Source organism: Phaethon lepturus, unplaced genomic scaffold (genome assembly GCF_000687285.1).
Source record: "Phaethon lepturus isolate BGI_N335 unplaced genomic scaffold, ASM68728v1 scaffold3053, whole genome shotgun sequence".
Taxonomy (NCBI): Eukaryota; Metazoa; Chordata; class Aves; order Phaethontiformes; family Phaethontidae; genus Phaethon; species Phaethon lepturus.
In genome coordinates, this window is record NW_010529519.1 from 39,915 (window position 1) to 53,795 (window position 13,881).

The 13,881-nt window shown below is 34.9% G+C and overlaps 1 protein-coding gene across 1 annotated transcript in view; it reads left to right on the forward strand.

Annotated features, from left to right (window-relative positions):
• CGNL1 (cingulin-like 1) overlaps positions 1–13,881 on the forward strand; it is a 45,823-nt gene that overhangs the window by 24,218 nt on the left and 7,724 nt on the right. Inside the window, exons 10-13 of the mRNA XM_010283949.1 lie at positions 5,232–5,384; positions 6,051–6,221; positions 8,632–8,793; positions 9,632–9,721. Of these exons, the coding sequence (XP_010282251.1) occupies positions 5,232–5,384; positions 6,051–6,221; positions 8,632–8,793; positions 9,632–9,721 (576 nt within the window). The remainder of the gene's footprint in view (positions 1–5,231; positions 5,385–6,050; positions 6,222–8,631; positions 8,794–9,631; positions 9,722–13,881) is intronic.

The following is a 13,881-nucleotide window of genomic DNA, read 5'->3' on the forward strand; positions in this document are numbered from 1 at the left end:
ACATTAGCCCAGAAATTGATGATGTGGAGAATGCATCTACTTCAAAGCAGTGGAGACGGATGTTGGCAATACTGTGTATGAGTAAATACGGAATGATTCAGATGAAACGAAAATTCTCATCTGTTTAGTAAGGAGATTAATGTGTACAAATCTTACAACTCTTCTTATTGACATCATATTCTGTGTCTTAAAAAGTTGCAAACCTAATCTTTCCTCTTTGTAATTCACCTTTTACATGTACTGAAGAAGCATATATTTCTACAGTATCAGATAGTTCAGAATTCTTAGTTTTGCTTCTCGAAGCACAATTTTTAAATGATTCTATCAAATCAGACTCAAAAGTGAGGTACATATACATTGCTAGTGACCTTTTCTTAATTGAACAGATGTTTTCCGTTGTTGTCTTCAACACAAATTGTACATTACTGTTCGGAAAATCTGAAAATGAAACTTGGCTATAAGTGGATTATAAACCAAGGGAAGATTGTATTAGCCAGCATGTTCTCATGGTTCAGTTAATTATGGTAAAAAGAGAAAAAATAATAACAATAAGAAAATACTACTATGTCTTTAAAATGGAATGTGCTTCAAGAATATATGTTTTTAACAGTATGGGTAAGGAAGTTTTGTTTCTACAAACTGATGTTTTTAAGCTGATGTTCCTTGTAACATCATCAATAAGTGTTTCATCTCAGGCTTTTTTGCTTTTTTCTTTTTTTTTTTCTTCTTTTTCAATCTGTTTATCTGTTCTACTGCACTGATTCTCCAAATTCGTTTGTATGTATTGCTGATAGTCTGCACAATCACAATAGATGGCCCATTTCTCATCATTGGCTTGCGTCTATCACTGTTCTCCAAGAACTCCCTTCTATCACAGCTTGGCTTGACCTTCCTGCACAACATGAATCAATGCACCACATGAATCTCTTGCATCTTGATTAACTTTATGTCAAGATGCTTGAAAATTATTCTTTCTTTTCTATTTATGCATCTTTCAGGTCATCAAGACAAGTAATGCTGCCTCCAGGCTGAAGAAATCTAGGAAAGGTGACAGATGGAAGAGTCTGTCTTGACATTTTAGTCACAATTTATGTCTGATTTCTGGCACACCAAATTTAATCCCTTTTCTGATTCTACACTCTTCTTGTCCACCAGATACTAACACTAGCAGACTTCAGGATGTATCAGCAGTCCCTTTGTTTAGAACAATTCAGCCTTTCTGTCTTTCAGATTTTTACTTGTTTTAATGAATAATATTGTGCCGTAGGCTGATTTGGCTTTGTGTTACCTTTGACGGTTTAGATAACAAACTTTGGCACAGTAATAATGCTTATCACAGTGGAAACTTAATTTCTAACTGTCCCATCTTGCTTTTTACATAATGCAGATTACTTTTAATGGTGGACTAGTGTAAGACAGACAATGACAAGATGAATAGAATTGTAACAGTTACTGTAAACATAGACAAATCTATTCCTCCTTCATCCCAAATTTGGAAAAATAGGGAAGTATCACAATCATCTTATAGGCTACTATGAAAACAAGTTACTACCTTTGTTTTCCCCCATTTTGTTTTCTTTCCTTCTCTGAGTATGTGGAAATGTGAATGTGTTTTATTGTTACTCTATGGCTCCCTGTCTTCTGGACCACTGTCTGTCCACCAACCTGAAATTGAGAAATACTGCTGTAGAGTTAGCCTCTCTTGTGCTGAAATACCAGTTGAACAACTTCACAAGGTAATTAATACCACTACAGATTGGCTTTAAATTTGTGACTGGCAAACTGTTTACTTGACTTGTGGTTACGCTGTAACTGACAGGCCAGCCAATTCTGGTGAAAAGCACTCAAGATTTTTGTATGTGAAAGGGACTCAAATTAGAGGTTATACTTGAGTTGGCTGTTGAAGCTGTCCTGGAGGACGTCCCAGATTTCAAATATTGAAATTCAGTATAGTGTACTGAAAAGCTAGACGCTAAGGAGACAGCAGCATTTGGTTACTCAGTAGCAACATTTCCATTGCATCACATTTTTTAATACCTGAGTTAAGAAAAATTATATAAATGGAAGTTCAGTTGTTTCTAGCATGACATATTAGTTTCTCTCAAATATTAATATTAAGCTAGACACGTTAATTTTTATCAGTATTGTTATCTTTTATCGGATAATCCAGAAAAGGAAAATACCATATCCTGTGTTGCCTGAGGAAAATGATTCATGAGAAACTGCGTATGACATTATTCAGGGGAAATAACGAGAATGAAGTAGTATCTGTTGTAATGCAGGATTTTTATTAAAACAAAGATAATTTCTGTTGCAATGCTCAGTTTTCATAGGGAATATTTTTACCCTATGCCTATGTTACCAAGTTTTCTGCTGGCTACTTTTCAGCAAAACAACAAGGACCTTATTATGCTTCGATGGTAATTTCACAATTTGAAGAATAAATGATTCTGTGGCATAGCTAAATAATACAGATCATAATATGGAATGGTGGGGTAAGAAAACCACCATTTTCAGTCAAATACAATCCATCAAGCCCAGAGCACAATCAGCTATTATACACTTTTCCAAAGAGAATCGTTCTGCGCGTGAACCATCTGATTGTGTGTTAAAAACTTGTTGATTTGGTAAGAACCAATACTGCTGTAATTTTTTTTTTTCCAGTTTTGTACTTCATGTGTACCCAGAGGAGCCTGTGCTTCCTCCAGTCACTAATGAATGTGATCTACCAGAAGGGGAGGCTGGAAAGTGATAGGATCTTTACTGGGTCCAGGAAGTGCTTAGTCCCATGGTTCTTATGGCACATCAGGTGGCTCAACAGATACTGATGCATCACAAGAGGGACCAGGGCATGGGAGATTTTTGTGGTTGTGGGGGAATCATAGCATGAAGCACCTGAACTTCAGTTCTAATGGTGCTCTGAAGCAGCATTGCCACTGTCAATTTATTATTGAACTAACTAAAACAAACTCGGCAAAACTGACATTTCTCATTTGAACAGGTCAGTTATCTAGGAAATGCATTTTCTGTTAAAATAATTATATTTACAACTTCACAATACTTTATCATTTTTAGTAATGTACTTAGTATTTCTTCTATCATCCTTCATAGTAACAAAGTGAAAATATGTTGATGAAAATGGGGAGATGCAATACATGAAAAGTATAGATTTTTCTTTTCAGGTTGCCAGAATATAACTTAGAAGAGAAGAATCTAAATTTCAGTCTCGGATGTCTGCTACGTATCTGAAAATCAGGCAAAAGTTAGCATGACCCGATGAAAGTTGAGGTGATCCACTGCTTACATCAAGCCCCCTATTTATTATTTTCTTTAAATATTGTAATTATTCATACCTGTTATTACCTTGGCAATTGCCCTAGTTAGTATATGAAATTTTTTCTCAGGTTAGTGATGGATTTGTTTGTTTGTTTTTTGTTTTTTTTTGATGATGTTGATAACTGAAGTAAAGAGGGTAACCAGATTTGCTCTGATGTTAACTTCCCTTTTCAGCACACTGGGCGTGCAGAACCTGCAATCTTGCTTGCACCATTATTCTGCCACATTGTATTTCACTAATCTGTGTTTGTGCAGTTTGTTTCTCAAGGATGTGTAAATAAACAGTAAAGTTAAATGATCTGTGAAAGCCTGATGGAGGGGGGTGCACATGAGGTTTTTATAGCCCGTTCGAATATGGCACGTTAGCAGGGTCCCAAGACTTCAGCAGCTTTTAGAACTGAAATATTAAAGTTGAACCTTTTCAAGGTTCTTGAAATCCTTTGGTGTGAGCTAAACCAATTCTGGTGTAGAATTAGGCCTTGCAAAACAATATCTATTAGCCCTCAGCATCTTTTAGAGTTATGTATACACTTCTTAGGCATCCACCATAACTCCTGTTTGTATCAGAGATGTCTTTTGTTGACAGGCTATACAGGAATGTAAGAGAGACAATGAACCTAAAGAAATCTCTAACTTCTAGTATTTGACAATGTTTGTTCTTTTCTCTTACAACAGAACAATTATTTTTTCAGATTGTGATCTATATTGCCTATAGAAATACTACTGTGTTTTCACATTTGAAGCTTTTTGAAGTGTAATAAAGTAAGCATCATAGGTATTAGATCTTCAACAAAACTTTTTATTTCCAATATTAAAATGTATAAAAATGTTTTGGAATGCTTTTTGCAATTTATGGTGATTTTAATTATTTACATTTTTCTGTTGGAGCATTTAAACTGTCCATAATCTGGTTTTAACCAATTTAATTGTGCTTCTCAGACTTAATAAAAACAAACCCTTTTTGTATTCTTGTAGTGTCTATCTAGAGTAGGGCCATTAAGGTATTTTATTATGGAGAGAGAAGGAAAAGGTGAGAGTCCCAACATGGAGATGGAAGATAACCTGCTTTTCTTGTATTGAAATGAACTAGCGACAGTCAGTTATTCTGCTGGTGGACCGTGTTCAGAAGTTGGAGGGTGGTAAGTTCTTAGACATCCTGAATGTGATAGCAGACACATTTGGAGTGCCTGGTAGATGAGCATACAGCATAGCTCTGCAGTTCATTCAAAATTTAATCCAGATAATGAAGGTCTGGTTTGAACATTTAATGGCAAAAGTTCTTTCAGGAAGGGGACTTCTGTGCTAGGAGCTGCAAAGTTCTATTTGCACAGCACCTGTCACAATGAGACATCATTTTGATTAGGGCTTCTGGGTGCTATAAAAGCACATCATCGGGGAAGAAAAACCCCACCACTAGTTATTTGTCAGTCATCATAGGAACAGATTTGTTCGTGGGGTTTTTTTTTTTTTTTTAAACCTAGGAAAAAACGTTGCTGTTGGAAGATTTTTAAGGGAACATTAAAGGGAGCATATAGAAAAATGTGAAACCTGATACAGATATTGAACCTTGGCAGGAGGGTAGGATTTGCTGACGTCTGTAACTGCAGAGGAGTGTATGCTTTGCATGTGACAATCATGAAAAGGGTCTACGTTTGATCCTATGAATGTTGCAGCAGTGTTTTAGGAATTTATAGTAAGGATAAAGTGCTACATTGCTGAAATGATGTTTCTGCTGTACTGGCTATCAAACTGTAACTCCATAAACTTCTTTTTTAATTTAAGTTTGTTTAACAGCTGGTGGTATTACTGCTGCATAGAGTGCTATAGCATTCCTTTAAGGCATTAGAAAAGCCAGTCTACATTTCATTATATGTATTTTTTTTTATCTACTGCAGGAGAACATCAGTTGTGTTTTGCAGGAACGTCAGCGGTTAACTCAGCAGTTAAAAGACGAAACTGACCAGAAGGAACAGTTAAAGCAGATAAAGAATGAAATGGAGAATGAACGATGGCAACTGAACAAGACTGTTGAAAAGTTACAGGAGGAGGTATGAGTTCACCCCAAAGAGGCTGCAGGAATCTGAATATCTAACAGACAGAAGTAAATGAGCTGCCAAATTGTAAAGATTTTTTTTTTTTAAATGTGTAAAAGAAAGTGAAATGCAAACTTTTACTGTTAGTCTTTTTAACCTAGAGACTATCAATAAAAGCTTTCAGGGCTGGAACAGTGGTTGGAACACTGCTATCTCAAAATATTATTGTAAAACAGTTCTGTTTTGTTTAAAAAAGATCCCAGATTTGAGTTCAGTTTTATTGTATGCTACAGCAATATTTCAGAGTTTTACAGCTAATTCTCAAGAGGCTGCTGCATTAAACTTACTTTGCCATCTGTGTGTAAACCATACAACTTTATACTGATATTGATATACTGAAGTGACTGTGCAGTTCATTACATCAGTCAGCTGCAAGAACTGCTGACAAACAAAAAGAATAGTCTTGCCACACATACTATTAGAAAATAACTTCACTGTTTTGTGTTTTCACACTTCTGCATAAAAACTAATTTCTTTGGGAACACATTTGATACATTTTCTATTTGAAAATACTGAGCTGAACATTGAAGCGGGAGAAAAAAGTGTTTTGGTATATTAAGCATGATAGAACCTTTTGTAGAACTATTTTAGGGAAGTAATTATATGTACTTTTTTTCCCAGATGTCTGAAATGGTAGAGGTCTCAAGAACATCAACTCTGGAGCTTCAGAATCAGCTTGATGAATACAAGGAGAAAAATCGCAGGGAACTTGCAGATGTGCAGAGACAATTACAGGAGAAAAACCTTGAAGTAGAAAAATCACGTGTGACAACCATGAGAATGCAAGATGAGGTAATGACTCATAAGTTCAGTGACAAGTTCTAACCTTTGACCTAAAATTCAGCTCAGGGAGTTTTCAAGACAATGAATGTTTGCTATCACGTTTTGTGTACTTCGTCATGAGAACCTGATCTCAATCAGCATGGTTTTGAGTTTCATTCTTCATGGTGGTGTTAAGCGTGGTACTTCTGCTAGGGAAATGGGATTTCCTGTTTATGACACATACATTAATTTATCATTAATTGCCTGAAGTGATATGACAAAAATTCCATTGATTATGTGCTACTCTCTTAATGCCTGCTACTGAAGGAATTGTGAATGTGGAAATATTCTTGAATTAGGAAAAAAAACCTCCAGCAGTTATTTAGGAAAAACAATGGCTCTAAAATAGTTGACATATATTCTCATCTTCCTTTGAATGAGCCAAGCTGCAGATTTAAATGTTACGGTGTCTGTGCAATGAAGAATCAACCAGTCTTGAAGTGTCTGCCTCTTAGCGTGGGATTTTGCCATAAAGGCAATCCAGTCTATTTAAAGATCTGCATATACTTGTTCTGCAATTGGAAAACCTATGAGAATACACTGGTCACAGATGCTTTCTGTATATAGAATATTTTAGTAGTTTGATTTTTCCAGTTCATAACTTCTCTTATGTTACCCTCTCCCCTTAACAAACTTGTTTTAAATTCAATTTAAAAGAACAGCAATAGAGGAAATTACAGTTCCCATATATTATTTTGTCTTCCTTCTATGTTTATTCCATTCAGGGGTGGAGAGCCTTTGTAAAGGGATGAAGACTCATAATGAAATGTGAAAGATTAAGCTAAGATATTGAAAACATGGCTCTTAAGTTGAATAAATGAGAATAGCCTTAATAAATAGCTTAAATAACGGAGATGTGTGTATGTGTGTAAATATGTATACATACTGTGTTTACAGTTACGAAAAATACTTATGGTGTTATCTATTACAACTATAAAACAAATACAAAGAAAAAATTTTAGAACAAAAGAAATTTTAATTATTTGATAAAAAGATAATCCAAACACTATGTAAAGGACAAAATATTACTGATTGTGGAATTCTACATCTTTTTAAAACCTAGGGCTTTAAAAATGTACAATAGCAACTAGCTGCAAAAGAGGGGAAAAAAAATCTGAAAATACAGGCAGGTTAAACAGTAGACTTTCAATTGTCCTGAATATTTAGTCTCTCTAGAAAGTCTTTATTATCTCTTTCTCTTTCATGTTTTACAAGAAGTACAAGTAGATAGTCCTTCTGTTCAATGTGAAAGAGTCTGTTGTCTATCAAAATCCTCTTGTGTTGGTGTCATAGTGCACAAGCCATTCTTTTTGAGAGTCTCATCCAAAGCCAGGGATTGTAATGGTCATGGCAACACTAGTATCATCTTGTTGTAGCAGGAAAGTTATGAAGCAGTCTTGCAAGGCAGTATGGGAGTTCTTCATTGCTGCATCTCTTGTAAGTTCCTTGTGGATACATAAAAGATACTGATCTTGAAAGTTGTCAATCCAATGTCCTTCTGAAACATTAAATGCATATGAAATGCTGTTAATATACAGATCTCTGCACTTAACTAGCTGTTCACAAAGTCATGCAGATGTCCAATGTTTTGTTGTCAGGACTTAGCAACAGGTAGCAAACTGTAAACGGTCATTAATACATTATCTTGCCTTCATCACTAAAATAGGCACTTGACTAAACAGACAAAGAATATGGAAAACTGTATGCTGATGTAAAAAGCCCGCATATATTATATACACGTTACAAGTATAAGGAATGATCACAATCTCAACTAAAACCCCTCTCACTACTTTTTTTTTAAAGTACTCTTTATATAGTTTTATATAGGTTTTATATAGTTTTATGTAGTTTTATTGAGTATACGCTGTTGTTAGAATAGAAAATTTGTCCTCAGCAGATAGCTCTACTATATCTAAAAGCTATACTAACATATATATATATGTTAGCAATTATGTTATTGGTAAAATGCTGTCACCAAAGTGCCTCAGACATATAAACTACATAATTAGTTAAGAGCTAAAGTGTTGGTAGCCTGAAAAGGGAAGGAATAATATTGCAAAAGTTGCAAAGATACAGCCATTTCAGAAACTAAAAATTTTGGCTTGCTGTAACTGGATAAAAAGAAAGAAATTTTAAACACCCCACTATGTATAATTGTCACTGTAAAACCTGTAATGTGAAGCATCTCTTTAGATCTGATATTTAATCAAAGTTTATTTCCTTGGTGCCATCTTGTGGATAAAACAAAAATTACTGTGAAAAGCATGTAACTCCTGTCACACTTCTGGATCTGTCATGTTCGTAGTCAGTCCCCTTTACTGACATCACTATTTGTAGAAAGTGCAGTATAAAGTGTATTACCATAATCTTACTGTTTCAGATGCGTCTTATGGAAGAAAACTTGAGGGACCATCAGAGAGCTCAGGATGAGGCAATAACAAAAACTCAGCTGCTAGAACAGACTGTGAAGGGCTTGGAGTATGAACTGGAAGCCAAAAACCACTTAAAAGATGATCGGGCAAGACAAATCAAACTAATGGAGGTAAAAGACATTTTTAAGGGTTGGTATTTTATTAGAACTGATTAAAATTATTTTGCTATTTCATATGGATTCTGCCTGGGAAGAAACAAGATAACTTGATGTTGTTGAAATCCCATGCAGTACTACTGCGGGAATTATTCTGGTGTATTCTAAAGGTGATCTGTTAGCATATCTATTGTAGCGTGATGCAAATTACAATCAAGCAAAAAAATGCTGAATTGCAATTGTTCTTTGATATTTTTAATTTTTTTTTAATTTTTTCCTCCAGAGTTTACCAGGCAAAATTGTATTATTTTTGTTTGTAGGCCCATCACTCTGAACTTAAAAAGTATGTAGAAGTGTAAGTTCTATTTAGCATCTAATATGAATTCATTTCAGGAGCTTAAGTAACATCAGTAGTCTGACTATGTTGTTACAGGGTTAGCTTCATAACTGTTCAGTTCAGCTGAGCTGTCATTTGACTTTCATAAACATTTTCATACCATTGTAATTGTATGAAAAAAAGTTTGTCTTCCAAACGTATGATGAAACTTAGACATTCTAAAAACAATCTCTAGAAACATTACAGCACTTATTTTCTTGAAATCGATGGGAGTGATTAAAAAAGGAATGAAACTTCCATTTTACTTTTGTCAGACAAACAAATTCACTTTAAAGGCTTATGTACCTGCCATCTTTTTTTTCTGGATTCTGTATGTATTTCCATAGGCATTTCACTTCTCAAGTTTAGTCTTTCAGACAGTTTGAGTCCTTGAAGTTTAAGGAAGAATGCCCTGGTAGCAATCTGAAGAGGATGAGAAAGTAGTATGTTGAAATTACTTTTCTTTGTTCCACTTAGGAAAAGTTATCTCACCTGGAACTTGAGCTTGATGAAGAAAAGACTAATTCAGATTTGTTGTCCGAGAGGATCAGTAGATGCAGAGAACAGGTACTTGAACAAGTTTTCCAATTGTTGTATAACGATGAGGAAAAAGTGTTATTAGGGTCAAAAATTATAGACTAACTAAAGAATGATTAGCAATAGGGTTTATATACTAAAGCAGAGCATGTAAACCGAAAAAACAAAGGTTCACAAACATGATTAAATATGCGCCTCCATGTCATCACAGACCAATTTTTTCCTGTTTTCCTAACTGGAAAACTGTCACAGATTGCATATAAAGACTGAATCATCCTCTGCTATTCTTGATGCAGTGAGCTTCATCAAGTAATCATTGATGCATGCAGAGATGATGCTATCTTGGGCTTAGTGTTAGGTGGTGAGCCTATCGGAGAAAGCCTGGTTGTAGAAAGTAGCTTAGATTGAAAGACCAAAATTTTTTAACCTTACTGAAATGTAGGACAGCATCATAGAGTCTTGATTTCAAAGAAGGTGGGACTTAGGAAATTTGTGGAATTAATTAGTGAAGTCAACTGAACTGAAGATGCTGGCCAGTTTCAACAGAGAGGAAGCTTTATTTTCATTGCAAGGGTAAAAACTGATTAAGATATATCAAAGATAAGACAGTTGTAAAGTGTTTTGCACATAACAACATCAGTCATTAGTTCCAGAAGTGTTAGATGAGTAGACAGCCCAGAAAGAGGGGAAGAAAGATTTATTAACAAGATTGTGTCTCATGGGGCAGAAAATGTAAAGATAACGTGAGATTTGCCAAGCTAAGTGAGACCTATCATGGTAATTCAAACAAGTAACAAAAAGGTTCTTGACTGTATAAGTAGAAGAAAGAAGTTGTGGAAACTGTATGATGAGGTATCAATCAAGATAAAAGGTATGCCTCCTCAAATAAATTAATATTTTGCCTCTATCTTCAGTAAGGCCAGTGGATGTGCTGGTGGAGGGAAGTGGAGTGGGATAATGGAAATGAGATGATTGAGCTGGAAATCACCAAGCCTAATAGAATTAGGAGTTCATTGTTCTAAAGAAAGAGGCCTTAATAATATTATTCAAGATTTCTGAAAGAACTGACATGAAATTACAGGTCCTGTAACAAAGATTTTTAATAAACTATAGAAGCAGAGAATGGGGCCTAATGACTGAAAAAGTAACCAGAGCATCCATGGTCAAGTAGTCAGTATTATGCAAGTTTTTGATCAGCCCATGGAAAGGAATATGGTGATGTGGCTGTCTTGGAATATCACAGCCTAGACAATGTTGTTTGCCTTAGTTTTACATTCTGAAAGATGTGAAACTGATGCATAACTCATTACAGCATGCCTACTACTGTACCTTTTAAATACTGTACCTCATTAGTAATTTCCTAGAAGTCGAGGAGACAATTTGCAATGAGGTGCAACCCACAATAGTCTGTTTTGTTTTCATTTCTCTTTCTTTCTGCAGCAAAAAAGAATTGCTGACATTCTTTTGAATAGCTTTAATTTCAGAGAGAGAACAGAAAGTAAAATCATAGTTTCCGTATCTTTTCAATGAAATTGTATATCCCACTGAGACAGCTGGAGAGTTTTAAAGTGAGTTAGAGCTCAGCTTTCTTTCATGCATCCTTGAAACACCAAGGCACCATTACTACTTTGTTAGGACTTGGGTTACTGAGATTCTATTTGATTGCCATATAGTCTTTTTGCTTTTATTCTGTTGGTACTGCAGAGAATCTGAGTTGGTGTGTGAAATAGAATGTAAAGGACGCATAATAATGCGGGGTCATGCTATTGTTAAATTAGGAAGCCTTTAATACTAGAGTCTTTGCCTGTGTTGTAAGCCTGGGATAAAAGAACCTTAGCCATAGCTGCACTAGTGGGTACTATAGTAAGTTAATTTGCTAACTCTATGGAAACCTAAAATATAGATGGGTGACGAAAATGTTACATAAGGAGTAAAAGACGTGTTTATTTTGAGGTCTGGAGTTTCTCATTTCACACATGAGTTACAGAGGTTGCTTTGTTTCGATTTTATGCCAGAATGACTAAGTAGTCAAATTACTAAAGAATATTTCAGGGTCTGCTAAGCATTTATAATGACATGAGAAATTATAATGGGTTTGTTTTGGTAATATCTGTGTTTCTGTACATTTTCTTAATTATAAATGTGGTGTTCCAATATACTGATAATGAACTGTAATACTCAAATTTCTAGTAAAAACAAATTGAAACAACTGCTTCTATTTTACATAAAGCTAAATGTTTGAATAAACATTGGCAAGGCAGATCGTTCACATATCATTTACCATGAAATGTTATCCTTTTTTAATTTAAACACCATTTTGAATCTGGGAATGGCTGCATGAGACACTGTTCTCATCTTCCCTACCTTGTTCTCGAAGTATCACAACAAAGTAGAAACAGTAAAAGAATTTGGGGGAAAGGTGGATCATATCCTATTAGTTTTTAAATTATTAAGTATTAGCAACTCTGGAAAGAGCAAAATGTTCAACACACGCAAGTAGAAAGCTAGAGCACTCAGCTGCCCTTGGAGTCTAAAGCGAGCACGGACAGGGCACATTTTAGTACATGATGGGTTTTTTCCTACAAACAAATGAGATGAAGTACGTCTTGCCATTTTGTTTTTGCAAACATAATTGAAAAATACTTACGATACCCTCATCAATTCTTGTATTTTGTGAAAATGCAAGGATGAGTCTATTGACTTCAGGGTTGTTTCCAGTAAGTGTGAAAAATGGACTAGTTAGTTTCCACGACAATTTTAAAGTACAGAATGATAAAATTGCATTGACTGAATCATTCACTTTCTTTTGGTAAGGCGTTACCAATAGATAGCTGTATACCTGCTCTTTAGCTGGCACCAGGTGTGGGAAGCAGACAAATGAAAATGTGGATGTGAAGGTTGCTGTTCAGTTATGAGGGATCAAAGGGGTTTGTTCAGCTTTAGCTTGCTTGTTTGTTAAACATCAATTTTTTGGTCATATATTTGAAAATTGTGTATGTAGGCCTCTATATATAGGCACATATATTTTACTTTTCCCTACTTGGGTATTAGCAAGAAACATAGGCTGTGAACGTAGTGAAAGATGGTAAACGATGGTGATAGCATCAAAAATATTATTAGAAGTCAAATTGCTTTCACTAACAATGAACTCAACAGCTGCTTCTAATCCTAAAGCTGGCACAAAATACTGTTATGTCTAATAAAGCTTTGTCAAATCTGATACTATTGCTTTTCTCAATTCTTCGTTGTTAGCATTCTTCAAATCCAGCTGTGATAACTGTTGCCTTAAGCTGAAGAAATAGTTTGTTCTTTTAACATAATGGGAATATATTAGATACAGGAAAGGTAGAATGTGAAGCACAAAACTCCACATGGTACGTACCCAGAGCTTATTTTAACTGCTGTGAAATAAGTGAACAGTTTGAGCACGTTTTGGCAGACAACTGCTTTTTTTTTCTTTTCTGCATGTTAGTTTTGTGTTTATTAATGAAAAGAGCAAGGAGATAAGTGAAAGCTGTTTCCACCTCCCCTAGCAAGAATTGTGTCCTGTTGCCCTTCTTTTTTTACAAGCTCTTATATATATTTGCACGTAGCTTTCTGATCCTAATCAGATGTAGTAATTTTTCTCTCTCCCACTGTTCTTCTGTGAGTTTCCTTTTACCATGAGGTGTCCAACAACAGTAGCAGTCATCTTGAAAATGTAAGAGTTGTCCTCTAGATAATTCCTTAATTTGAGATCTTGGGAAAGTTGAACAAATTTGTTACAGCCTTTGAGCACAGTAAGAGCACAGTAGAACTTTAGAGTGGTCCATTAAGCAAGTTCCTACATAAAACAAAAACCCTTTCTTCAGTTAACAGTTGCATTTTTTTAATTAGTCATTCATTTTACTACAAATTTTGCTTTATTTTTTCTGTGTCTGTCTTCATGGCTAAAGCAATTACAGCAGAATAAATTCTATGTAATCCCTCACATTATAACTTTTAAAATATATTTTATTAATAAATGCAGCTGTTGTATACGTGAATGACTAATTATTATATATAGAATAATATTTTACTATATACTGTATAATTTTTTTTATTATTAGGCTTCTATGCAACAATGAGAGCTTTTAGGAAATTACTCAGCTGTTGAGAACACAGCCACGTGCTAACATTTGTAATCCAGTAACTGTTATGACCTTACTTTT